This window comes from Onychomys torridus, chromosome 6 (assembly GCF_903995425.1).
Source record: "Onychomys torridus chromosome 6, mOncTor1.1, whole genome shotgun sequence".
In the NCBI taxonomy this organism is placed as follows: Eukaryota; Metazoa; Chordata; class Mammalia; order Rodentia; family Cricetidae; genus Onychomys; species Onychomys torridus.
This window is the reverse complement of record NC_050448.1, coordinates 16,173,786-16,201,593: the sequence shown is the minus strand read 5'-3', so window position 1 is coordinate 16,201,593 and position 27,808 is coordinate 16,173,786. Positions and strand designations below refer to the sequence as shown.

The window sequence follows — 27,808 nt, the reverse complement described above, 5'->3', positions numbered from 1 at the left end:
TTCCTTCCTTCCTTCCTTCCTTTCTTTGTCTCTCTCTCTCTTTCTTCAACAATTTGGTGCTCCCTCCCTTCTGTCTGTCCGTCCATCCTTTCTTCCTTGCCTTGATGGGATCTCTTTAGATGCAGGGCCTACAGGTCAAAACCTAACTATTGATCTTTCGCAGAGCAATAGTTGTTTATACTATTGCTTTAGTGTATACAAATGGCATACAGTCTACACAGACGACTCCAAGATTTCAGTCTTCCGAAGATGCTGAATTATGTTAACCTGGGCTAGGTGGTGGGTACAGGGGCGCTGTCCCAACCTCACGATGTCCTGTCCAGAGGGTGGGCACAGATGTAGGCTCGCTTCTCAAGGATCTGCTGAGACACTTTCTTAATCTGCTCATCCATGTTTTCTGGAGCATCTGTGAGAGGAAAATGAGGCATAGGCAATCCTTTTGCAATATGGTAATGCAAACATGTCTAAGGAGTGTTTTCACCTAAGTTAGTTCCCCACTGGGAAGCTGTACCCAGGGATACCCTCCTTTAGACCCCCAGGTCGTATGTGGGAAGGCCCTACTTGGTAACTGGCTCCTGGCAAGGCTGTTTCACTACCCTCCACAGTATACCACAGTCCTGCAAGCCATGTACAGCCCCTAGGCTGGGTTCTACAGCTGCAGGCTATATGTCTTCAGTAAAGACTGGAATGGCCCTCTCCACCATAACTGGCAACAGGGCCAGTCTCTTCAGACTGCCATGTCAGCGAGAACCTGGTTATATTTCAAAACATGGACAAGCAGTTCCAAAAGAGCAAAAGCATTTCAGATAGAAAAGCTGGCCTAAAGCACTATGTTTTCCAGGGCCACGGCTTTTGGAGAAGCCATTTCGCCACTTCTATAGCACATTGCAGTTCCATAAGCCATTTTGGCTAGAGTCTGCGGCTGAATAGACAGGCATAATGCCGTTCCTTCTTTGGGGATCTCTCCTAAACAGACACCAGCATAGCCTACAAAGGAGGTCTTAGTACGAAGGGATGTACCTAATCTGGCAAGCCCTCTACCGTGAGCCCAAACCACTTTCCTGGCAGCAAGCTTTGGGAGGAAGTAAGGCAATGACAACTATGGATGACAGCTGGCCCTGGGTGCTTGCTTTCCCGTCGGAATCTCACTCACACTTGTCCAGCTGAGACAGGCTGAAGAGATTCTGGAAATAAGCTTCCACACAGAACATGTTGGCCAACAGAACCTAGACAACCAAGGTCAGAAAGGACAGCAACTGAGAGCTCTGAAGTTGGTCCTTGAACTCAAAGAATCCCAGCATACTGCCACACTGGGCATGACATCTTGGGCAAAAAAGCCTGGCTCAGAAGTTACACAGCACCCTGACCAAATGCAGGCTGACCAGGAGCAAGCCCCTCAGGATCTCCGAGAGGGTGTCTGTCTCTGTGAAGTGTGCACCCATGGGCTATTCTCAAATGACGTGTGTTAAGAGGCTGGTAAACATGAGTTGCTAATGACTAAATCTGCTTGCCCCTGCAGGGTGAGGAAAGTGTAGTGCAGGTAATGGATGAGGGTGGGTTTGTCACTCACCTGTCTCCTGTATGAGACTAAAGGCCAGGCTCAGGAACAGCACTGACATGGCCATGCCACAGCAAACTCATCCACCCATCTCTGCAACTACCACTTGGTCCTGGAGACTCAGTCTCTCTTGTGCAGGACTCTCCAACAGACCACACTACCCAATTTCTCCCTTCCTCAACTCCAGGATTCATTAAAACGTAGTGGATAAAGGGCCTGTCTCAGTAGCCACGACCTTGACAAACTCATTATGGCATCTGTTTACTATTTCCCATGTAGGGCTGTGCAACACTTACCTCATGATCATGATTCCGGAGCCCAGTTCGGATGGAGCGGCTGGCCCGTGACAACACGGCTGTCATGCCATACAGGTTGATAAGGATGTTGGCTACCCGCTTCAACACCAGCTGTTCCTCCACAATGGTCTGAGGACAGAGGTTCGGAGTGGTGAACAATGATGCTTTTCCTTTCTCTATATTTGGACACATGTCTAGGCTTAAACAGCTCTCAGAAACTTGTCTGATGCTTAGTGTGCTCAATGTCACCTTCAGCAAGACTCCCCACAGAAATTAGCTCCTGGGTTCAGCCCCAGGTAAGTAGCCCCTCCAGGTATTCCAGAGAGCCACTCTCTGGTTGAAAGGTGCTTAGAACACTGAATAATTCACCTAGCATGGCTCCTCCACGGGCAGTGCTGACTAGCAGTTCCAGCCCCATGGAGATCAAGATTTCTGTTCTAGGCCTGGACTCACAGGTGGGCAATGGACCCAAAGTAATCCCATGGCAGTTGATCATGCGGGAGTATGAGTAAGGGAGGCAGTATCCCATACCCAACAGGACACATTTACCTTTCCAAAACGGAGTAACAGGGTCTCAACAGTCCGACCAAAGTAATAGACATTTTCCTCAAGCTTGTTGGCACTGTCCTATTAGTGAAGAAGATGGACTTAGTATCTCTTGCAGGATGTTCCATTTTACCCACCTAATATTCACAGTCTGGAGCTCCAGGGAGCCAGGGCAGGGATAGAGTGGGGAATCTGAGTGTTCCCAACTTTCCTAGAGGATCCTAGATGCTAGTCACATCCTTCTGGATTGGGACTACATTGCAGGAGGGGACCCAAATGTGGGAAGTACAGGCACTGGGCATACTTACTCCAAGACTGGGGTGTACAAGGCCAAGTCTGCCTGATAGTCCCATGTCCACAGTTCGGCCCAGTGAGTCCCGAAGCTTCCGACCAATCGTTTCCATGACTGTGGTCACATTGCCTCTTTTAAGCTCTCTGCAGGAAGTTCACAGTCTTGTGACTTAAGACCCTACAGCTGGCTCCCACCGATCAAGAGTATGGCACCATGGGACTCTGCTTTTCTAGAGCTGAGCATGTGGGTTCATGCAGGGTGGCTTTCTCCTCCCAGCAGAGGGAAGCCTGTTGTACAGTCAGCTTCCAAAAAGTTAAGGAGCCTGCAAAATCCTATTAGCAGTTTGTTGTGGGCTGCAGCAGGGATCTGATTGCTCTGCCCTGGAATGAGGGCAGAGGAGATAAAAAGGGGCAGAGAAGAGAAACTAGTCTCAAACTTGCCACCTGTTAGTGGGACACCTCTCTTTCCATGGCTTCTGGATGTCGGAGCAATCCAGCCAATGTAATAAGCATTTTCAAACACCAGGTACCCTCCAGGGTGGGAGATGAGCATCAGCAAGGGGGTGGGGATGGGGGGATATGATAGAATTTAATGTGTCTAATGTGTCTAGAGAACAGTGTGACTCTGCAGTCAATGAGGTCAGCTTGGGCAGGTTGCCCTTCCTGCTCCTTTTGGTGAGGGGCAAGCTAGAGGTGTGGGCTTCCAGACCCTGTCACCACTGTGCAAAAGATAGTGTACTTGCTTGTGCCGGCTTTGCAGTGAACCTGTGTGCAGGCTGTCCTCCCCACCTACTGTTCCAAGATTGGGACCAATAACAGATGGGAAAATAGCACCTACTTGATTCTTGACGTCAGGATGCGTCCGGCATGCTGCAGGCCTGTCAGGGCAATGAACAACCGAAGAATCTCATTGGTTCCCTGTGGCCAGAAGTGTGAAGGTCAAAGCAGCCCAGCAGTGCAGGCTGTGACTGGACAAACCCAGCCACTCCCCACTGTCCACAAGGTAGGGCTGTCACTGAAGTAGTGTGAGAGCAAGGCACAGAAGCAGGCTGTGGCCTGGTGTTAGGGAACACACAGGAAGGAAGGAGGGCTGACCAGATGGATGGCCTCCCACTGGGACTTTTACTTCTCATAGCCTGTCCTGCACAATCCATATCTTTCTCTAGGTCCCAGAAGCCTTATTAAAACTGAAGCCGTATTTCTCTGGGTGATAAAGGGGTGTGATGACCAGGACACAGAAAGTGTGGAGCAGATAACCCATGGCTTTCATTTAGACCAGAATCCTCAGGGAAGCTATAGGCAGCTGAGTAGCAGTAGCAGGAGACTCCTCAGGGGAAAACACACACACACACACACACACACACACACACACACACACACACACCCCTTCTTCATGATTCTACTATAGAGTAGGAAGCTGTAGGCCACTGACCCAGGCTTCAGAGCTAGCACCAGCCTGTAGTTGGACTGGACCAAGGGAGAGAAGTTCCCCTAGGAGGAAAAGCTGGGCATGGAGCCTCTTCTGGTATTGCCCCCAGCTCTAAACAAAGTCTGCCTCACATCAAAACTTCCCCACTTGTCTAGGATCTATGGCCTCAAGGGCAAACCCTGCTGGACCACACCACCTTAGCCAGGATCTTTGAGAAATCCAGGCCTCTCCCCACAGGAAAGGCCAATAGAGAGGCAACCCCCGGACAAAATGACTTAGACATGCCTGACTCTTCGGAGAGCCAACCCTTCTGCTATTAGGCTGTGCCTGATAAGGCAGAGATGTTGAGTGGGACCAAAGGACCAAGGAGACCTTTGACTGGATCCAATAAGAGACAGCTTATCTTCAGTTTACTGAGAGTGAAATCATAACTTATTGAGTAAAGGATGGAAGTAGAGTGGGAGCTGGGACCAGAACCTGACTCTTCCACACTTGTCCAATCCTGCCCAGCCAGAAGGAACTTGGCAAAACCACAGCAGTCACTGGGAAGCTATGGCCCAGTAGAAAGCGCCTTCAGGTGTGTGACCTAAAGGGGCTGTTTGGGCTCCCCCAGCCTAAACTCCCTCTACATAGCAAGGGAGGCTAGAAACACTGGTGTATGGTTAAAAGGGTCCAACCAGAGGATACAGCCTGCCCTGTATCATTGTAGGCCATTTCTGGGGACTCAGCAGACTCTCTCAGGGCTAGGAAGGCTGGGGAAAACACAGGACATCACTAAGGGGGTGTACAGGGAAGTACAGTCAACAGAGACACTCACCTCAAAGATGAGGAGGATGCGGCTATCACGCAGTATACGCTCATAGGGGTAGTCCTTCATGTAGCCTGAGCCCCCAAGGATCTGCAGAGCCTCGCTCACACACTGCCAGGCAGCCTCAGAGCTGAACACCTGCCAGAGAAGCAGACAAGGTTAGAGCCTGGTGCGAGTGCTCCACAACCAAGTCATCCCCTTGGGTCTTCTGAGAATAAGACCTAAGCTATGAAGAGCTGCTGCCCAGGATGCAGCTGGAGAATGTGTGGCAAACCTGAGCTGGGAGGAACTTTCCACGTCAGCACAGGCAAGTCCTTTTGCCTTCTTGGACCAGTGACCAGCCTGTGTGTTCCATCCCCAACATGACTTGTCATGCCTCTTGTGCCAACTCCTGTGCTTTGTAATTCACCAAGATTTCTCCATCTTAGGCAGTGTGACCACTCTTGCCATCCACATGGGCTTCCATTTTGCTCTGATGACCACTCTCTACTGAACATCCTATAGATAGAGACACTCAGCTCTAGGGTACCAGTCAGTAGCTGGAAGGTACCAGGAGAACATGAGAATGAAATGATTCCCACCCAGCACCCAGCTTCCCCAGTTCCTAAGCTTAAGCAGGACCACCTCAGACTCTCCAATGCCCATTTCTTTAGGTTGTCACATCTTCCTGCATTTCTCTTAAGAATTCAAGTCCAGAGGCCAGTTTAAAGTTGAGTTGTCATCTGTATTATAGCTTTAAAAGAAAAACCTTTCTCAACCCCACCTTCTAGCCCACTCCAATTCCTTTAAGTCACCTGCCAATTCCTAGAAACACTTTCGGGACCCCCAGTGGCCACACAGGACCTGGACTCAGAAGCACTCAGTATCAGGCAACCCTCAGCCTGAAGTCCTTTCCTAAGATTCGAAGAGGGCAAGGGAAACGAAGAAACACAACGCCTACCCACAAGACAAGACCAGATGTCAACACCTACAATTATCTCAACTATCATAACTACAAATGCCCAGACACCAGAACAAAAATGTAAACATTAACAGTCAAGACAATATGTATGCACGAGAACCCAGTAACCTTACTACAGGAGACCCTGAGAAATTCTACAGAGCTGAAGCATAAGACAAGGACGTTAAGAGGTTATGAACAAACCTCTTAATGAAGTCTGTGAAAACACAAACAGTGGAACAAAATAACAAAACAGTTCAAGACATGGAAGTAGAAATAGAACCACTAAAGAAAACCCAAACTGAACTAAAACTGGAAATGGAAAATTTAGGAAGTCAAACAAAACCTTCAGAGGTCAGCCTCGCTAACAAAGTACAAGACATGGAGGAGAGAATATCAGGCGTTGAAGGCAAGGTAGAAGAAATGGTCAAAGAAAATGTTAACTCTAAAAAACATCCAGGAAATCTGGGACACCATGAAAAGACTAAATTTACAAATAATAGGACCAGAGGAGGGAGAAGAAACCCAGGTCTAAGGCACAGAAATATTTTCAACAAAACTGAAGAAAATTTCCCCAAAAGGACCCCAAACAGAAACAACAGGAAATCGATATCTACATACATATATTTTGACTGTGTTTATTCAATAGGAATTTTACTGTTTATCTTGACTATACCTGGATATTATAAAACTAATCAATAATAGGTGACATATTACATTAGGTACTGTAAGCTGTTTATTAGCACCTGTCGTTTTCATAATAATTTTATGCTGGTGTTTTTATTATCTCCATTGTATAGATAACAGTGGAGGCTGAGAGATATCAAGTGACTTCTTCTAGGTGACACGGTTAGGAAATAGCAAATCTAGGATTTGAGTCCAGGCTCCAAAGCTTACTTCTGCTGTTTTGCATATAATGGCCGACCGGTGCTTTTCCCAGGTCTTTCCTGATTTCAACACTTCCACATCCTTGGAAGATGCCCAGTTTTAGGAAACCCAAGATGACTGATTGTGGGAGCCCACAAAACTTCCTAGTGAGATCTGTGCTTGCTTTACACAGCAGGGCTGCATTGGGAATGGATGGACCACGTGCATGGTTACCAGGTGTCTGGGATGGTCTGCACTTGGCTGTGCTGGAGGAGGTCTTTGCTCCACCCCTTGACATTCCTTTGAAAGCCCTTTAGTAGAGACAGAAGGGGCTGGTGAGTTTGGACTCAGGCCCTCCTGAGGCTATACTGTTGTTTCTAACTGTCTCTCCCCTCTACATTTCTATCTACCTATTCCTCATTTCTCCCTGCTCAAGAGAGGACTGATATACATATAAACTCACAGGGACTACGGCAGCATGTACAGGACCCTGGGGGAAAAAGAGGGAGCTAGTTTTCCTCAACTGATCTCTTTGGCCTCTCAGATACAGCTTTCCACAGTCAGCTATTTAGTAAATAGAGCCACAATTACCTCTGTAGTGTGCAATATCCAGTTCACTAATTGTTAATAAGAAGGATTTGGGGATTGCTGGACAATGTGAAGAGAGTGAGAGACTTTGGAGCATTCAGCCCTAAACGCCTTTACCACTGCCCTACTCTTAAGGCTCAGGGATGAATATGGAAGAGGAAGTGCAAAGATTATAAGAGCCAGAGGTAGTAGATGACTTCAAGAAAACAGCTTCCAGACCCAATAGGGCTGATATACATTTAAACTCACAGGGACTATGGCAGCATGTACAAGACCTGCATAAGTTCAAGCCAGACAGAATCCCAACATGGAGAAAGGAAAGTGGGCACAAAGTCTCACCCTTAGTCAAGAACCAACTGACTGCTGCTGGGAGAGGAGAAATCAGTTTTGTTCAATGGAACGACATTGGCGTATCACCCACACTCCACCCAAGCCCCATGCTCAGCCAACACAAACCAGGCCCCATGGTTATTTTCTCAGGAAGCGGGTTTTTGTTTTTAAAGAAGAGAAAGAACATGAAGTAAGTGGGTAGGAAAGTGGGGGAGGAGCTAGGGCAGTTTGAAGGAGAGGAAAGTATATGCTCAAAATAGATTATATGAAATTCCCAAAAAATAAATTAAAAAATACTCAAAAAATTAAAAATCAAAACAAAAACAGACGGTTGTGAAAATAAACTTAGAGGCTCTTGCTATTAAATTAAGTATATCAGAGAACTCCGTGGAGCCAAGGGAAATAGTTCCACCTGATAGTGAAGACCCAAAGATAACAGATCTGGCAGAAAGGTGGCAGCGATGGAGAGAAGGGTGGGAAGCAGCCAATGCCACAGAGGTAAGGACGACGGTGACTGCTGTCTGCTGTGGGCCAGGTTCTGTCTACTCAGGGTCCCAGACTTGCTTGTTTAACCCTCAGGTATGCAGCTGAAGCAGTACCACTGTTACCCCACTGTTACCTGACCTAGGTACGGCCGAGGTAAAGCTAGGGGACTCCTTACTGCAGCAAGGTTAGTACCCACCTTGGGAGCAGACGGTGTGAAGAAGCCCCAGGAACAAGGTATAAACTTGGGCCTGCTCTACACTCCAAAGTTGTTTTAGAGCATTTCCTACTTGCAGTTTCTGGACCCTTAAGACAGACAGCAACACTGGGCAACTTAGGACATGGCCTAAGAGTCAGCTTGGCCCTTTTACACACCAAAGAAATCAAACTCTTGTAACCAGTGACCTCTTTTTACCTCATTAAACATGTTATAAAAGCAGGTTCTAATCAAGAAGAAAGGCTATCAGCTCTGAAAATAACGACACTCCTTCCCAGAAGAGCCCAGCTAACTTACATGGATATAAAGTTTCGACATCTGGGTCTTGTCCTGTCGCTATAGACTAGAATCAGTGAGTAAAAATGGGCACAGTCCACACTGGGAAGCAGTGAGCTGCCCTGTAGACCCACCCAGGTAAGCATAATTCTGCATTACTGTACAAATCATAGGTCAAGTCGTCCCATCACTAAGAGGATGGCTGACAATGCCATGGATCAGAAAGGCTGTACCCCCCAAGTGCTAGCTCCAGTTGAGCTGGGATTACCTTCACCATGGCCGCCTCAATAGAGCAGTCGGGAAATCCTGGTTGGTCTAGCATCCCCGCAGTAAGGTAGGCCATGCTCTCCATTACATAAGCCTTCTGAGCCATTAGCGCAAACTTTTCCTGAAATGTTCAGAAAAATAAAATCAAGAAGCGATCTGCACATGCATAGGCTTAAATCTCCTAACCCTCTTCCTGAGAAGCAAATTACATCAGAAACCTTGCTATCCCAGTGGCAATAATGCCTTGTATAGTTTTCTTCCTATGTCCCTGACCATAGGCATAGTATAGAGAGCCAGCAACTGAAAACCTCTTCCCATCCAGTGAATCAAAGTCTTTAGTACCTGAATCAAACCAAATTCACTGAGATTCCTACTGAACTGCTTCCTCGTGCAGGCATACTCAGCAGTGAGTTCTAAAGAAGAACAGAGTTGTCAAACAAAAACACAAAATCAACTAACAAACAAACAAAAGATTTTTGAATCCTGGAAAAGTACTTCCTAAGACCAGCATGATGACCCTTCAGGACCCAGAAGGAACTATGAGGGCCTTGTCTTTGAGATGAGAAGCCCTGGGGCTCGAGTTCCCACTTTCTGGAATTCTTGGTCTTCGTGGGGCTTATAGGCAGCAGGCGGGAAGTTAAGAACACAGAACGCTGAGTCAGCTGTAGGGATGTGGAGGAAACACTCTCCCTCCTTTAACACACTACCTGCCTCACAGAAACGCAAATGTGATTCAAAGAAGCAGGGAAGGCTGGAGGCAACCAGGTGCACAGGGCACCCAAGTAAGATGCCGAAGTGGGCCTGCAGATACTCAACCACAACACGAGAGTACCTTCATGGCAGAGCTCTGGCGGGGGCTTTCATGGGCATGACTGTTGATAGTGCCGGAGTCTAAGAGCCTCCGAGGGACACTCAGCCTTCTCCTGGGGCACTAGCACTTCTCGTTCTGCCTGCACCTTGTTTCCCAAATATGTCCTCTGCTGTGATCCAGTTGCAGCTAGTTTCCAACGGTTCCTGCACTCACGTTTTTGACTGTGAGAACGCTCACTGATGAGAGCCACAGAGCATGTTGAAAGGTGTCTGAGCCTATCAGGCAGGTTTGTCTTAGGTCATGATGCATAGCTTGTGTAAACCACCACCCTCACTGGGCCTCAGTTTCTCTACTAACCAAACAGAGGAAGAATCCAAATGTGTGCCCATATTGTTGTAAACTCCAGCAGTCACGAAATAGACAAGGTTGTATCTGCTTCCAGCACTTCACAGCCCACATCCATGCCCAAAGAGCCACGGGGCCTGAGGGAGATCAGAGCTAATGTTTTCTTAGTGCCTGGTTCATGGACTAAAGATCATTAGACAGCCATGTCTGCCATGGACAGAATAGAAACACTTTATGCCTCTGACAGAATGCCTGATTGGTGTATAAATAAAGCAGAATGCTGAAATATACTAGGCTCTGGGGAAGGAGTACATTTGGTCCTAATCAAAGGCCGGATGCTGAACTTAAGCTGTCTGTCCAAGTGGCCTAGCTCAGCCTTGCCTGCCCAGCAGAAATAACCCAGACATTCTTGGTATGTAGTCGGTGCTGCAAAGGGCTCCTGCTCTTGACTTACCACTATGGAGATTAATCTTCGCTGTTAACCTGACTGGATTTAGAACCACGAATATGACACTAGGAGACACCTCTGGCCATTGTTTGTGAGGGAGTTTCCAGAGATGTTTAACTGAGAAAGGAGAGCCTCCCTGAATAGGGGCAGTATCAGCCCATAAGCTAGGTTCCAGACTGAATAAACAAAAAGAAAGCTGCGGGAGCACATTCATTCTTTCTGCGTCCCAACTTCACACACAATGTGACCAACTGCTTCACATTCTAGAAGCCACAGCTAAAGATGTTTCCTAGCCACACCTTCCTTCTTAAGATGGACCTGGCATTCAAACTGTGAGCCAAAATTAACCCTCCCTTCCTAAGGTTGTTTTTGTAAGGTATTTTGTCAGAACAACAAGTAACCATATACCTACCAATCAGTTTCTTGAGCATCCCAGCCACAACACTGCCCATGCTGAATCGCCCACTGTTGAGGATGTTCATGGCTACCTGCAGGGAGAGTGGAATAGGTCTAGAGGCACTGAAGGAGGCTGAGGGAGCCAGCCAAACCAACTTGTTTTCATGAAAGCAAAGGCAAGTGTCTACCGGATTCCAAGCCAGCATCCAGGCCAAGTTAATCACCCTGTCTGTTTTCAGGCCAGAAGCAAGCAGTCCTAACCCTCAAACTAGGTGGCTGAGTCACTGTCGTACCTTTCCATCAACATCACTGGCCTCACTCTGAGCACACAAGTCATTGCTCCTACTCTAAATGTAGGAGCAGCTGTCAGTACTCCTCGTCTGTGGTAGGGACAGACACCAAGACTTCTCTAAGAATGCTACAAGCAGCAAGAACTTTCCAGCTGTGCTTGGGGATCAGCACCAGATTTTACAAATGAAGCAGTAGTGTCGGGACTTCCTTGGGACTGACAGCAAGCCTGTAGACAGAGATGACCCTACTGACTGCAGCCAGGTGCCTATGACAGCTGGGCCAGCACCCTGCCTCTTTCCTTGCCATTTATTCTGCTCCAGTACAGTGAACAGCTGGGAACCACACAGGTACCCAGCTCGGGTTCACATGCTGTGCTAGCTCATCCAGAGTCAGGGGTTCTCCACCAACCAAAGAGCTCAAGTGAGAAACTGCGTGAAGCCACAGGGTTAATTTCAAAATAGACAACACCACAAGTTCTGGTGAAGATGCCGAACCCTCGTACACTGCAGCCACCGTGGAAAGAGTTCTTCAAAAGAGTGCTGTAGTCTCCATATAGGAAGGGATTGAGAAGACATTTTCCAACAAGAACTTGATGATGAAAGTTCACAACAGTGCTATTAACACAACCCCACAGTGACAATTCAGGCCGATGAACTGTGAGTAAGATGTGGTTCAGCCACACAGTAGAACATTCTCTTCCGACAAAGGAATACTGACTCATCTGTGACATGGATGATGGCTTGAGAATATGACGTGGAAGCAGCCAGCCACAAAACACCTCACACTGTATACGATTCTAGTCAGAAGAAATGCTCATCATCTACAAACCCAGAGAAGAACAAAGAAAACAGCAGTTGCCAAAAGATGGGGGTAGAACTGGAAGAATGACATTTCTGGAATTAGAAACGATGATGGCAAAAATAAAATAAAATAAAATAAAATAAAATAAATAAATAAATAAATAAATAAGTAAACTTGGAAAAAAAAGGAATGATGGCATAACGGACAATATATTAGAAACGATAAATATGGATATTTTAAAGTGTAAACTAAATATCACATAAAACATTTTTCAATAAAATATAAATCTGGGGCTGGAGACAGCTCAGCAGCTAAGTTTGCTGCTCTCGCAGAGTACTCAGGTTCAGTTTCCAGCACCCACACTGTGGCTTAAACACCCTGTGACTCCAGTTCCAGAGGATCAGACGCCTTCTGGCCTCTGCAGGTACCAGGCATACATGCAATTCACATACACAAATGTAGGCACTCACATACACACATAAAATAGAAATAAATAAATCCAGCTGAGTAAGTGGTATATGTCTTTAATCTCAGGACTAGGGAGGCAGAGGTGGCTCTCTGGCCAGTGTGGTCTACATAGTGAGTTCCAGGCCAGCCAGAACTACATGGTGAGGCTCTAGTCTATCTCAGAAAAATATAAAATATAAACCTGACGACATGGGGGAAAGCCTAGGGCAGGGAGTTATGACCTAGGGTACTGGGTTCTTGGAACTTGGGCCTCTCTGGAGCCCACTAGCCTGTTTTCCGCACTCACTGTGGAGGGGAATGCCATTCCTTACTCAGAAAAGAGGAGGTCTCCAAGGGGAAGAAAAGACTCCTCATCCTATTGAGACTCCCTCCTCTAGGAGCAAGGCATTTCTCCAGTCTCTACGGTGCTCATTTCCTGTGCCCGAGAGCCATACAAAGTCACAGACAGAGCACAGGCTAGCCTGCTAGCAGAAAGGCTAGGGCAGAACATGAGACTCACGTGTGAAATGGCCCAGCACTTACTGAGACTGGCCTTCAACTTACCTTAAAGCCACCTCCAACTTCTCCAAGAACATTTTCCACAGGCACTCTGGTATTTTCAAAATGGACTTCACATGCTAAAACACATGGAATTTAAAAATCATGACTAACAAGAAAACCACTCTGCTCTTGACCCACAGGCCTGTGACTGACTAACTCACTCATTTAGCATCTTGAAGATCAGGGAAGAATACACTCCTGCCTTCACAGAGCTCATTCTTTGGCAAGGAAGACAAACCATAAATGCAAGGACATGGTAGGATGGTCAGCACTATGGTGAAATAAACAGTGAAGAGAGAGATGGGGCTGCAAGGGAAGGTGTCATTCCTTTGAAAGGCTATGCCAGGCTTTTGGAAGGCAACAGTTAACAAAAGCCCAAAGGACCAAAACAGCCATAGACAGAGAGCAAATGGAGCGCATCAGCATTTCCTCAGACCTTACAGTCAATGGGATTCTCGTTCCCTCTGTTTAACATAGCCATACCCTATACCATGGGGTAGTATCTTCCCAGCTTGGCTGGGGTGTCAATTCATCAACACCCTTCAGGCTGAAGCATCCCCAAATCATAAGAAATAAAATCCTACTTCTGTAGGCTAAACCCTAAGGTGTCTGATTGACAGGGCTTCTGTGGCCAGGGACCACCAGCAATCATGAAAGAAATACAAGCTCCATTGGTCAGCGTGAGTGAAACAGTGGGAAAACAAGGTTCACAGGACGAGGTAGGGGCTGGAACAGCGCCCTTGAACAACATTCCCTGCAGCACTGCATGTTTTTCTACATAAACAACGTAACTCCTGGCATGCTGAACCAGAGAAAGACACTAGGAAAAGTCATAAGCTGGACCTGATGATTTTTCACTCAATTGTTGCTCTGGCAATGTGTGGCATGAAATGCCACAAAACATGACCTCTCTGTCTGCTGATCATAGCTCAGGGTTGACTACATGGGCTATGTAGTTGGTCATTCTTTCAAAGGCTACTTGACTAGGTATGGGGAGGATATATCTTCCTGTTTGATCTTATGGTCCTGGACCCTCTTTTGGGGTCCTGCATGCTGTTGGGGCACCTGCCTCCCAGTCGTCAACAGGTAACTGACACTGGTGACATGCCCAGCTCCAAAGACAGGATGCACAGATGTGGACCTTGATATGCCAAGAGTGGAACACAGTCCCCTGTAGGATGGCCACTCTAAAACTACACCAAGAGACTAGTATAAGAATGCCATGGTCATACTGGAGGAACTGAGGCCAACAAAGAGGACATCAGCCTCCACTGAAGCAGCAGCTAACCAGAAAATGAAAGGTGGGTCTGGACAGTAGGAAGAAAGAGAAAGGAGATTCCAGGAAAGAAGATGGGGTGACCCACCACAGGATGTTTACCCAAGACACCTATGGCTGTGTGATGCCCACTACTGCCCTACCCAGGCTGAGATTCCAATTGACTTCACTTACCTAGAATCAGCAACGCTGAATGCACCAAGGTGCATAGGTTGTGACTGCATTCTTATTTTGACTTTGCTAAAATACTAAACTGAAACCACAAGTAATTAAATGGCATTTTCCATTATACCTGTCTTAGTGGACAGTGACCTGTCTCTCAAGTCTCTCTGTCACACTCATGCATATGAACATCTGTCACACCACTTACTGTTGGAGCCTCGAATGCCCAGTTTATCTTCAGGTTTCCCATTAGTGATTCCGCCAAAGTCTCTTTCTACTATGAATGCAGTCATTTTGTCTTTGACTGAACCATCAGAATCAACCACCTCAGTTTTTGCAAACACAGTAAAAATGCTGGCCAGTCCTCCATTGGTGATCCAAACCTGAGGAAAAACCGAAAGATCCTTAGAGATAGCACTCAGCTCTATCCACCCACTGGATTTCAGCCAGACATGCAGCTGCTCCACAGCAGGCAGGACATGGAGAAGGCTGCACATAAGCCAAACCTGTGTGAAAAAGCACGGGGACACACTCAAGTCTCTCCGGAGCAGGGATGTTCTCAGGAAAGAAGTGGCAGTGTAGGGATGGAGCATAGCTAACGACACTAAGGTGGCCTCTGAGCTCCGTTCACTACCACACCGCGGACAGTAAGAAGGAGCCTTTTTACCCCGCTGCACAAATACAAACGTTCAAATTCATATTCTGTATTTTCTTACCAGCTGAGCAAAGTGAAAATGGGGATGAGAGAAAGAGCGAGGACTCAACTGACTGCAATGGATGGGAATGATTGATTCAAGCGAACACACTGATGAGGGAAAGAGTAAGAGACAAGCAGGGAAATCTGGATGTTAGCTAGGTAAGAAGCCATTAGTACTCGTCCCCCCTTTTGCTAATGGCATTTCAGTGTTCTATCTTGAAGCAATCCTTGATGAAATCTCAAAGATGCCATCAGAGTGGTGATGTCAACAGGGGAAGGACTACCAGTGTAACTCCTCTAGTGGGTGCCAGGGCCATGGAAGTGCCGCACCACACTCTGCATCTTTGAAATGGTGTCGAGCCAGAACTGAAAATGAACACACAAGGGCAGCCGTGGGCACAGAATCAGGAGACTGCAGAGTCAGACTGCCTTTCTCCAGTCCTGGCTCTGCCACTCAGCTATGCCTCGGGCTGCTCTGATAAAGGAGTGGCACACACCCAGTGTGGTGTGCAGAAGGTGGACACAGAGAGGCAGTGAAGACTGACTAACCCCAACAGGGCAATGAGGTCACGCCTGTACCTTGGAGCCATTGAGGACAAAGTACTTCTTATCTTCACTTAACGTAGCTCTGGTCTGGATGGAGGCAGCATCACTCCCACTGCAAAGACGGAGATGTGTGACTGAGGGAGAACACTGGGAACAAGACTGGAATGGTTCTGAGGGTGTAGAATTAAGACAGGCCTTTAAAACACCAAGTCAGACAAAAACATACAAGGCTGTTCCATTTCACTCTGATGCTTGACCAAGGAAAGCGGCCAGAGTCTGGAAGCACACAGGAACATTCCAGCAAAACTTACACTAATGAGATGTGTGGAGATAACAAGTAAAGAAGCGGTAGTGGAAACAGCCTGGGCTGCAGCTCCCACATGGGAATGTGGGCTCCACAAGGGCTTATCAGAGTTTCCCTGTGTGTTCAGGCCACAACAGGAGGAAGCCTGTTTCAGGATTTCAAATGAAGGGGAGCAAGATTAAACAGGTCCCAGCTGGACTCGCATCAGAATCTGAGTCTTGCCCAGGCCTGCTTCGTCCTTGCTGTGGAACCTTGGACTGGTTACAACTTCCCTGAACTTCAGCTGCTAATCTGGAACTGCAGACTTACCACCCACCCATGTGCCCTGAAAGACTCACTGAAGTCTGAATGCATCCCTGAATGTCAAGAGGCTTGTGAGCCACAAACACTGACCTAGTCAATGTTGTAGGAATGTCACCTGGAAGTGACCATGGGCCAGAGATAAGATAATTATCTTATCAATAGCTGTTGATTCTCTGAAGGCATAAGAGGAGGAAATACAAACAAGCAACTCCACACAAGCCCCAAGTCCCAGGGAGCTTAGACGTGCCAAGCATACAGATGACATTTTGAGGAGACAGACCTGGCTGGCTCCGTTAGGCAGAAGGCTGCGATGTGTTCCCCAGATGCCAGTTTGGGCAAATATTTGGTCTTCTGTTCCTCATTGCCGAACAAGATAATTCCCTAAATAAAACACACAGACCAATTGACCAATTGAAGATGAGTGAGGTATTTTTATGACAGCCCCCTGCTGACATTATCTACTTCACTCAAGAGAAAATAATGTGAGTTCAGAGTCAGCAGCCTCAGACACCGCAAGGAAGGCTGATCTGCTGAGGGAAGGCCCACTACTCATCACAGGGGGCAGGTACAGTGGTAGCTATGGATTCAACATCTAGGATTTTCATCCCTACCTATACGAGTGCATTCTTGGGTCAACTATGGCTCTTCTCTAAGTCTCCATGTCATGATTTACAAGCTGAGGACCTCTCCTTTATGGACAGGATGGCTTGGATGATAGAGTGTGAATACATGGGGGTGCTAGAACTACACCCAGTATGGGAATGTATAGTTTCAGAGCTGTGCTCCCCAACTCCAACCCTGCTGAGAATAACTGCAGACTGGTCACCTACCTAATCTTGGCTTGCAAAGCTGGACACTGAGTCCATTTAACTGCTTTTCACCTGTATACAGCAGAAATGAGCTGGCTAATGTGAAACCCTTGAGGAGCGTGTGCCTTTGAAGCTGTCCATCATGCTTTAAGTTCAGAGGGCAAGTAAGGTATGTTTACTGTAGACAGTGGAGCTAAGAAAGGATTCATTTCCAAAAACAGCATTAACCTATGTCTCATGTGCAAGTGCAGCTAGGCTTCTCCTCTAGACCCTGAGCTATAAAACCCATGCATGTCATAGAAGCAGTCCCCTGTCCCCTACTTCCTCCAGGAAGTCCCAAATAGGACACCCAACAACTGACCTTGAGGCCGATAGCCTGGTGTGCTGCCAGGGTCACTGTGATAGACCCATCCATGCTGATGATCTCTCCAAGGCGAGCATACATGGTGTTGGAGAGGCCTAGGCCACCTAAGAAAGACAGACCAGTCCAGCTGACTCTCCAAGTGGAGAAAGGGATGCATTTTTTCTAATTTTAAAGTAACAGCAGAAACCATTTAAAAAAAATTAAAAACACAGAATGGCACAAGGAAACTATTATCTATTATCTTATCCAGAGTATTTCTGTATACATCTTCAGGTTTCTCTGAAGCAAGGAAACATATATGAAGCTGAATTGTTAATACAGCCATCTACACAAACAGTAAGCTGCTGAGTAGCTTACTACCAGAGAGACATCCACAGTCCAGGAGGCACCAGGTCAGGCTCTTCTGCCTGGCACTGCAACACCTGGGATAGTGCTCACTTGCTGTTGTGCAGGCCACCCTGTGCAGTGCACTACGTTGAGCAGCTTTCTATCCTCCACCCTCAAGATGTCATAGCAAACAGCCCTATGCCCACAGGTCCCACAACCAAATGTGTGTCTTGACATTGCTGGTCCTCACTGGGAATTACTGCTCTGGCAATAAAAGACAAAAGGACTGAAAACAACAATGAACTTACACACTTTACATTTACTCTTCAAATTCCAGAGGCGTCTATGTCCACTTTACAGAAGTGAGACCTAAAGTTCTCAGGGCAGTAATTAGCAAAGCTGTCCAGTGAGGATAAGAGTGCACAGTCCACTTAAGGGGTGGCATGCCTACACACCCCGGGAAGCTATCCCTGCAGGGGTATACTATCTTGATGACATCAGGCCTCCATGCCTTCCCACTCCCGGACCCTCCACCCCACCCCACCACCCTTCACCTTTGTTCTGATCAAAACACTTCAGCTCTTACTTCTTTAATGCAGTGAGGGGCTGCTGTGCTCCCGCCTTATTCTACTCTATTATTGGGCTGCACAAGATGGTGACACCTATCCCTTTGGAACTACAACCCTGATGCCCAGTATGCCTTTTCCGCAGCTTCATGTGGAGGCCAGGTGAGCTATTTTTGTGAAGAAATAGAGTGCTGATGCCACAAACTGGGCTGGCAGCACTGGGCATTACTTGAGGCAGGCTGCAGACAGTGAAGTTTTCATCTACTTGGTAATGTGGTTGAGAAGTGACAGGTTTCAAGGAAGACACATTAGTTAACAGTTTTAAACCCTTCACTCAACCAGGTTAATACGCCATGGAAGGCAATTAGGCATTACCCTTACTTTCCTTAGATTTTTCCTGTGCCTCAGCTTGGACCAGCTCCAGATTTGACACTACTATGGACTTATTCGGTATACTTGAGGACCCACACTCCGCTGTAGAAGGGGTTTTACACTTTAGATTCTGCAGACACACCAGGCAAGGAACTAGAAGACCAAGAGTAGCTCCCATTTGCTATAGTTGGCAGTGTAAAACCTCAGTAATGGCATCATTGGTTGTGGCTGGGAAATGTGCCAAACAGCACATCTCCAAATCAGCAGCTCACAGCCAGGAAAGCTGTCCAACCCTGAGAAGGGTTACCAACTGCACTCTCCCCTACATCTCAAGGACCTTTCAGCTGCCATACCTGGAGGCTGCCCCGGCAAATGTCCACAGCACAGGCAGGTGAAAGTTGAAGAAACACAGCTTTATCTATTGTTGGGCACTTAAGACTATGGAAAATGGCATTTAAAGGCCAGTGCTCCTCAACAAGAAGCCCTTCATGCACACAGGACAAGCACTTACTGAAGAAGAGCTAGATTACCTGGTGAGCGGCCACTGTCTGTCTAACTTACCATATTCTTCTGGAACCTGTATCCCAAAAAGTCCCAGGCTCTTCAATTTCTCTAAGGTGTCAACTGGAATTTTTCCCTCCTGGTCAATTTTCCGAGAGTCCACTGACAAAAATAAATATCTTGATTAGTCAAGAAAAATATAAATAAGCAATGTTCATATAGACAGAAGTATACAGAATGGATTTTGTATAGGACACCGACACCAGTGACAGAAAATGTCTAAGATCTGAAGTTTTGTCAGGATCTCTCAGCACATGGCTGACTTTTATACCACGAGGCATCTAAGAACTGTATTTTTAAGTCACTGGTGACAAGTGAGTCTTCCTTCTGACCTGGTGTTAGTCACTAGGGTCATGTAAACAGCACAGTATCACGGACTTCTATGACACAGATTCCTGGAGGCATACTATGATGGTTCATAGTATTTGTCAACTTAGCTGAGTTTGGACTGACTTAGGAATCAATCCTTCAGGTGTGCCTCTGAGGGAGCTTCCAGAGATGTTTAAATGAGGAGGGAAGACCCTCCTCTGTGGGCAGCACCATCCCATAGGCTGCAGACCTGGGTTATAAGAAAAGGCAAGCTGAGCACCAGCTCAGAACCATCTGTTCTCCTGGCTCTGTCTGGGTGTGAGATGTGAGCAGTCACAGCTGAGACCTGCTTCTGTCACCAGACTTTCACCTCCATGAACTACAGTCTCACAACACGAGCCAAACCCCCCTTCTTCCCTAGTTGCCTCTTACAGGCAAGTTTGCTACAGTGACAGAGAAGCAAGTGATACACATACACACACTCAGCTGATCTTCAGGTTAACTACGGTACCTTCTCAAACACAAGAGAGTAAGTCACAGCTCTCAGAAGTGCAACGGAAGTCAGGACACAGAGCACTGTGCAGACAGTGTCTGCGCCTAGTTCTACCCAGTGTCCAGAGCCTCCATGTCTACACTCCACTCCACAGGTTCTGAAAACAACCTACTCCATGTAACACTAACTCAGTCACTGGCTCAAAATTCATCCCAGGCCTTTCGAATTGTCTCAGTGAGTAAAGGTGCTATCTGTTGAGTCTTACAACCTGAGTTTGGTAGCTGGGACCTACATGGTAGAAGAGAACCAACTTTCACAAGGCATGTTCTGACCTCCACAAACATGCCATGGGCATACATGTGCACATGAATACACACACAAACTCACACTAAATAAAAGAAATGCAGAAACCCCAAACAAGAGTACTAGTGAGCAACCATCAGTTCTGTCTCTAATTTCACTGTTTGTGTGCATCAAGTTAATTAATGTACACTTTGGCTATGAAATTAAACATCACCACTGTTATAAAGTGTTAAAAACATCATAATATATACTTATTCATACACAAGTCAATAAAGAGAACTACATGTTCCCAAATGTAATCCACTCTCAAAACTCAGTCCTGCTTTGCCTCTCAAGAGCTACAGGTCATGGGTGGGTGCTACCATGTCCTTAAACTAAGGAGGAAGACAAGCAGCCTGGCCTCAACACCTGCTCAGCATCCTGTGAGAGTCCGGCCATGCAGCAGAGCAGACAAGGACTCTAGGCTAGAAGGAAGAACACTGCCCATCAGCAACACAGCCGTCTGCAAAATATTCCAAAAAATCCACCAAAAGCAGCTTCTAAAACCATGAAGTGAGTTCAATGTAGCTAATAGGAAGTAGTGAAAAGTCAAAGGTGGGCTAGTTTTATCCTCTTCCCCTTTAGGGCTAGAAACACAACCTATAGCAAAAATCAAGTATTAACAGGATATAAAAAGAAACAAATAAAAACACAGAACGTTTAACATTATCAGCCCTTGAGAGTGATTAACATAAGTTAGCTACTAAATGACCCCTGTCAGGCAAAAATAAACTACAGATCCAGGTGAAAAAGAAAAGGCAGAGAAACAAAACCTCATTTCCTGCTGATGAGAATGTCAAATGGCACAGCATTTTAAACACAGCTTAGTAGTTTTGTAGAAACCTAAGCACACAACTATCACAGAACCCCATCAGTGACACTCTGGGCATTTATGCAAGAGAAATGAAAATATAAAGTCACAAAAAAAAATGTATAAAAATGAACACAGCAGTTTTCTAAGTGCCTTTAAACTGTAAATAATTCAATACACTTTAATATGTGCTTAACAAACTGGTACATTCTTGTCATGGAATGCTGCCAGGCAATGAACTAGAAAGACTATTAATGCCTAAGAAAGATGCATAGTGAATTATGCTGTATAAAGTGAACCAATTTATAGCTTATATGGGGTTAGGCACGGTGGCACATACCTTTACTTCCAGCACTCAGGAGGCAGAGGCAAAAGGATTTCTGTGAGTTGGGCCAACCTGGTCTATATAACAAATTCCAGGCCAGCTAGGGCTACATGATAAGTGTGTGTGTGTGTGTGTGTGTGTGTGTGTGTGTGTAAATAAAAACACAACTACTAATATATGATATAATTCCAATAAAAAATATTCTTAGCTGGGTATGGTGGCATTTATCTGTAATCCTAGCACTTGAAAAGCTAAGACAGAAGGTTCAAGATCAACCAGGGTTATAAAGTGAGATCTGGTTGGTCATGCCTTTAATCCTAGCACTTGGGAGGCAGAGGACGGTGGATCCCTGAGCTGATGGCCAGTTTGGTCTACATAATGAGTTCCAGGACAGCCAGGGCTACATGTAGAGAGACTTTATCTCAACAAACAAACTAACTGAGCTAAATAAATAAATAAAATAAAGTCAAGATCCTGTCTCCAAAACCAAACAAACACCCTCCCCACCAAACACCATTCCCCATCCTTGAAACAGCAAAATAATGAAATGTTTCAAGGGGTTGTAGAAGCTAGGTAAAATATGGTCATAAAAAGATAGCATGAGAATCATCACAATCTAATTGTATCTGTATCTTCATGACTGTACACACACAATAGCACTGTATGAGAACACACATGCATTCACCAGTACATGTTAAGGTTTGTGAAATCTGAATAAGGTCAACTGGCTTGTACTAATATCAATATCCTGTTTGTGATGTTAGATGAGTTATCCAAGATGTTGCCACTGGAAGAAACCAGAAGAGCAAAGTTCTAGACTTACCCTTAGAAACATGTATGTCATCTTATACAGCCTTTGCCACGGTATGTTATTAACAAGTCTGAACTATTTTCATCTTTTCTAGTTACTCACTTCTATCCTGCCGTACACAAGTTTTAGCCTGCTGCAGTGTAGAAACATTTAAGAGACAAGAGGAACACTGAATTAGTGTCTGAACTAAACAGAAACTGGGTGATCCCTGAAGGTTCTATTATGAGTAGAAACTATTTGCAACTTAGTAACAACACTAAGAGCTTCCTCTCCCTATAGCGCATCTAAGGCAAGCAATCCAACTAACCGTGTAATGGAAATGGGCAATGAAGAAGAAAACCATACATACCTTCTTCAGTAAAGAATTTTTCCAATGGTCCCACAAATTGATTGATTTCACTAAGTTCATCCTGACTAACCTCTGGAAATGGGAAAACTCCTTTCTAAAAATGAAAAAACAAGTATGACGAATTTAATTTTCAGGAACTTCTCGTTGTAGTATTCATCAAAGGGGAAGGGGAAAATGTGTCCCATTCCACATCTGGTCCCAGGAGAAGGCAGAAGGATGACTTCACAAGATACTTCAGCTTATGACTCTTACTTGTGTTTATTTTCCTCCTCATTCAATCCACAAGGTGGGTGAAATCCTAATTTTCAAGTTTCCTTATCAATAACAAGGGTGGAGAGTGTTCCATAAACAGGAGCCTAGGACACCAACAATGTGCAGGTCACATTTCCTCAAGGTTCCTTTGAGACTTGTGGAGACAATGGCATGAGGATTCTTTAAATGGCCATCAATCTTTGTGTGAGCTCAAATGCTCCCAACAGTAACACCATGCATGCCCCCCCCCCACAACTGTTTCTTATGTCATGGCTATTGGCTCCTGTGTTGAACATGTGAGGCAGCAGAGTCAGAGGACAAAGATATCAACCTGAACTCAGCACTCTTTACATGTGTGACTAGATTTGAGCAACTTTCATGTCTTCTATTAGTGTGGTTTCTCCTATATTACCCACAATCCTATTCATCATAGACAGAGCTCCAAATCTACATCCCGTACCAGGCAACTATGGCATGGCTGGAGCTCAGATGCTCACAGGCCCTCAAGCTGTCTAGGTGATTTCAAAGACCAGCAGAGGGTCCTAGCTAGTTGGCCACTAGAGATTAGAACCAAGTCATTCTCCAGGAGAAGAATGCTGTGAGGGTCAGAAAGGACATACTTAGGTCCTGGAACATGAAGTAACTATGTCTGTGTGGGATTCCTGCTCTTCTCAGGTCCACTTTGTCTTAGTTAGGGTTTTATTGCTGTGAAGAGACACCATGACCCCAGCCACTCTTACAGTGGCATGCAGGCAGACACGGTGTTGTTGGCTACATCTTGATCAGAAGGCAACAGAAAGTGGACTGTCACACTGGGTGGTATCTTGAGCATATATGAAACCTCAAACCCCGCCTCCACAGTGACACACTTCCTCCAATAAGGCCATATGTACTCCAACAAGGCCACACCTCCTAATAGTGACACTCCCTTAGAGGGGCATCTTTTCTATCAAACCACCACATTCTTCTCCTAGAGAATGACTTGGTTCTAATCTCTAGTGGCCAACTAGCTAGGACCCTCTGCTGGTCTTTGAAATCACCTAGACAGCTTGAGGGCCTGTGAGCATCTGAGCTCCAGCCATGCCATAGTTGCCTGGTACGGGATGTAGAATTGGAACTCTCACTTTTCCCTGTCTGCTGTCCTAGTACTGATTTCCTGGTTCTCCATGTTATCAATATCCCAGAATCTATTTGTTCCTCTCTGGCCCAAGGACAAAAGGCTCCTGGGTTTCTATTCAAGAGACAGCTAGCTGGCTTAAAGAATATGCTGCTACACACCAGCACTCCACTGCTAAGGTAGACTCAAAGGGAAACATGGTTCCTTTCATCCCTCTGCAGCCTCTCAGAACAAGACTGTCATCCCTCGTCCCCATCCCCTCCACCCCTCCACCTCCCCACCCCCCAAACCCCACACTCCCACACACCCCGCCCCCTGCCGAGTGCAGAAGCTCAAACCATCACCTTCATAATCTCACTGGCCACCTAGTCTTGGTCAAATGGCTGTGTGAGAGGAAGGTGATTCTGATCTCAGGAGGTAGACTAGGCAAGAACAGACATAATTAAAGGGTAAAAACTTCAGGGGCAAGGCACAGTGATGCACACCTTTAATCCAGCACTCAGGAGGCAAGTGGATTCCTGTGAGTTCAGGACCAGCCTGGTTACACAGTGCATCCCAGGCCAGCCAAGGCTACACATCAAGACCCTTTCTCAACAACAACAACAAACAAACAAACAAAAAATGCAACCTTGAAACAAATACAATCTCCCCCAAACAAAACAACAACAACAAAAACAATAAAACCAAAATGAACATAAAATTTCAGGGGGAGATTCTGGGGGCCAGGAGGAAAGCATCCTCTAGTAAGGAGAGACAAAGGAATGAGGCACACCACGGGAGGGAAGCTTAATTTCAATTAGCATCTTTCAAGTTGGTAAAGCAACAGAACCTGTTATTCAAGTAATTCTACTGCAGAAGTCAATTATAAAAGCCAAGTGGCTGTATCTAAGTCTGCTAATGTCACACAAACCTCACCACTTAACCTCCCACTCACTCCTGTGGCAGCTACTGGCATGGGTAACTGGGACACTCTCTCCACTGAGACTCTAAGTATCACTGCCACTGTCTTTCTTAATCAAGACCCAGAAATGCTTTGAGAACTGTGCTTGACTGATCCAGGAAGTAGCAGTGAAGTTACTTAAAAGTGGTCAGATTCTGAATATAACTTGAAGATAGACAAAGGAAGATTTACTTAATAGGACTCAATATGGACTTTGAGAATAAAAAGAATCAAGAAGTCACTGAAGAATGTGTCCAATCACAGTTTCCATTATCTATGGCAAACAGGCTGCTAGGAAAAGCAAGACTGGGTGGGATCCAGGAGAGAATTTTCATATAAGCTTATCAAAGATGCTTATTAGACATCTGAGGGGAGATTTTGAGCAGAAAGGAAGACATAAGTCTGGAGTTGAGGGAAGAACTCTAAGTTGAAAAAGAAAGCTGAGTCATAAGAACAGAGGTGGCATTTAAAGCTAGGACACTGAATTGTTCATCAAGGGGGCTGGCTGTACATGAAAAGAGGGAGCCATAGACTTGAACTTTAGGAAACTTCAACTTTGCTGGATGTGGCATACAGCTGTAATCTAGCACTCAGGAAGAAAGGCAGAGGTAAAAGATCTTGATTTCCAGCAACACCTTGTCTCAAAACAAGCCATCAACACAACTACCACCTCCACATAAAAAAAGGATGAAATAATACAAACAACAACAAACGTCCCTCTGACTTCATCTGGGCTACTTGCCAATGTCTACCTGTTGAGAAGCCAAAGAACTAACAAAAGGAGATGAGCCTGAGAACTGAAGTGCATTCAGATCAAACACTGAGTACTTACCCGCATCAGATACCAATGATAGGTCAGGTAGGAAAAGGAATGAGAAGCAATCACTTAGATCTGACAATGTTGAGATGACTACTGGCTGTTGGGACAAAGCTCGAGGGAACAGGTTCAAGACGCAGAATTATCCTTGAATAAGTGAGTAAGCTGAGCTCTAATGACCAAGTCAGCCTTTGCTAGGGGTAGACAGTTCATTATGCTAGTAGTATGTAGATGACACCGGGAAGGACTGCTAACCGTTGAGATTCTCCCCAACTACATAAACGTAAAATTGAAAGCAAAAAGGATGTGATGAGGGGGGAGATTGAAAGAGGGTGAGTGATGACTTTTTCTTTCTCATGGTTCCCATACTTCAACGCCAGCTTTGAACTTTCCAGCGGGGCAGCCACTCTTAGCCCGAGTCTTGGCTTCTGCTATAATGCAGTCAGCCAGACAATGTGAGAAGACTGTTCTAAAGAGAACATAGTTAACAAGAAGCGAATTCAAATTCATTGACAAGCCTTGTCACTCCTAACGTGATGCCCTAAAGGGTGCTACAAGCTGGGTTATGGAGTTCTGAAAAGGGAAAAGAACCTTGGAGGAAGTCTCGGAGCTGAAGGGAAGCCAGAGAAGCGGCACAGAATGAGCTGTTTAGAAATCCTATTTCCTAGCCAGAACAAGGAGATGTCTTCGTAATTAACCCTTACAGGACTCCCCCAAACTCCCCGGACAAGGAATGGCTGGAAAGGCAGGTGTGATGGCGCACGACTGTAAACCAATGCTCTGGAGACCGAGGCAGAAGAATCACGAATTCAAGGCCTGCCTGATCTACGGAGTGAGTCCAGAGCCAGCTTGGACTAATGAGATTCTGTCTCAAAACAAAACAAAACAAAAACCTCTGCGACCCCATTTACCCCACCTTTCCCTGAGCCCAGTCTCTCGGATGTTTATCTTTTAAGGGCTCCGGTCAGGCACCAAGGAAAGGTGGACACAGAGGACAAGGGCAGGCAGGACTTGCCTTACCTGCTCGATGTTGCCCAGGAAGAGCTCCTTGGCGAAAGAGCAGCTCTGCGCAGTGGTGTGCAGCAGGCGGTGCTTCGTCGTGAAGACCCTTAGCCCCCGGGAAGCTCGCGCCGCAGTCGCCGCCGCCGCCGCCGCCGCCACAGCCGCCGCTCCACGCGACAACAGTCCGCAGCCAGACATGCTGTTCTTGACACTAAGCTTCAAGTCGCCGGAAGTGCCGCCGCGCACTCCTGATGACGCAAATCACCCGCGTCCGATAAGGCCTCTGCGGACCAATAGCCAAGGTCCCTCCCCAAACCAGCTCGCAACCGGAAGCTAGTCTGCGCCGCCTGATGATGCACTGGCTGCGCCGCCTGATGGTGCACCTGAGGTCCTCTGGAGGAAACCTTAACCAAGGCTGCAGGACAGGTGGTTCCGGAATATGTTTAATGTCAAGCACTGTTACGTCAAGCACTGTTATATGTAATTTCTAAGTATGCAATTTTAAAATTGTAATTTCTTTTAATCATCTGAACAGGCTAGAAATTTTTGTGGTTTTTCTTGTTATGATTGTCCCAATAAGAAAATGAAAATAATCAGAAGTCAATACTCAGATGCTGAATTACCATCTGGGCTTCCAAAGCATGGTCCTGGAGCCTGTGTGCTTATTCTCACCATGTCCCTTAAGTAGAGGAATTGATTTAGGCAAATAGACTTAGAGGTACAACCTTTCTTTGTTCTCATCTCACTTATTATAGGACTTAGAATAATGATTGTAATAAAACAAGAGCCCCATTTTACTAGCCCACCTCTAACAAACCTTTTAAATATGTTAATGGAGTGATAACATTTTGTAGGAGAGATTACAAGAAGCACTAATGGCATACTGTTTCAGCCTTTCCTAAGTCTGCCACTCCCTGTGCTGTGCACCAGCTAACCTGGCCACTGCCAGCCACAATC

General features: G+C 46.1%; 1 protein-coding gene across 1 annotated transcript; it reads right to left on the bottom strand.

Moving 5' to 3' along the window:
• On the bottom strand, positions 1-27,088 carry Acad9 (acyl-CoA dehydrogenase family member 9). Its single transcript, XM_036190542.1, has 18 exons — positions 26,870-27,088; positions 22,724-22,817; positions 19,284-19,385; positions 17,455-17,561; positions 16,565-16,665; positions 15,711-15,789; positions 14,643-14,817; positions 13,000-13,073; positions 10,913-10,988; positions 9,239-9,309; positions 8,898-9,017; positions 4,938-5,066; positions 3,530-3,609; positions 2,709-2,835; positions 2,404-2,481; positions 1,855-1,983; positions 1,154-1,226; positions 1-406 (listed from the first exon to the last, which is right to left on the bottom strand). Exons 1-18 carry the CDS (start codon positions 27,047-27,049, stop codon positions 306-308), a joined length of 1,896 nt encoding a protein of 631 aa, XP_036046435.1. The 5' UTR covers positions 27,050-27,088; the 3' UTR covers positions 1-305.
• Between the last annotated feature and the right edge of the window lie 720 nt (positions 27,089-27,808).

Coding starts and splice junctions, on each gene's coding strand:
- Acad9 (XM_036190542.1), bottom strand. CDS start 27,049: ATGTCTGGCTGCGGACTGTTGTCGCGTGGAGCGGCGGCTGTGGCGGCG. Junction 13,074..14,642: donor GGGCATTCGAGGCTCCAACA/GTAAGTGGTGTG, acceptor CATGTGTTTTAG/CATGTGAAGTCCATTTTGAA. Junction 9,310..10,912: donor GATGCTCAAGAAACTGATTG/GTAGGTATATGG, acceptor GTTCTTCTTTAG/AACTCACTGCTGAGTATGCC.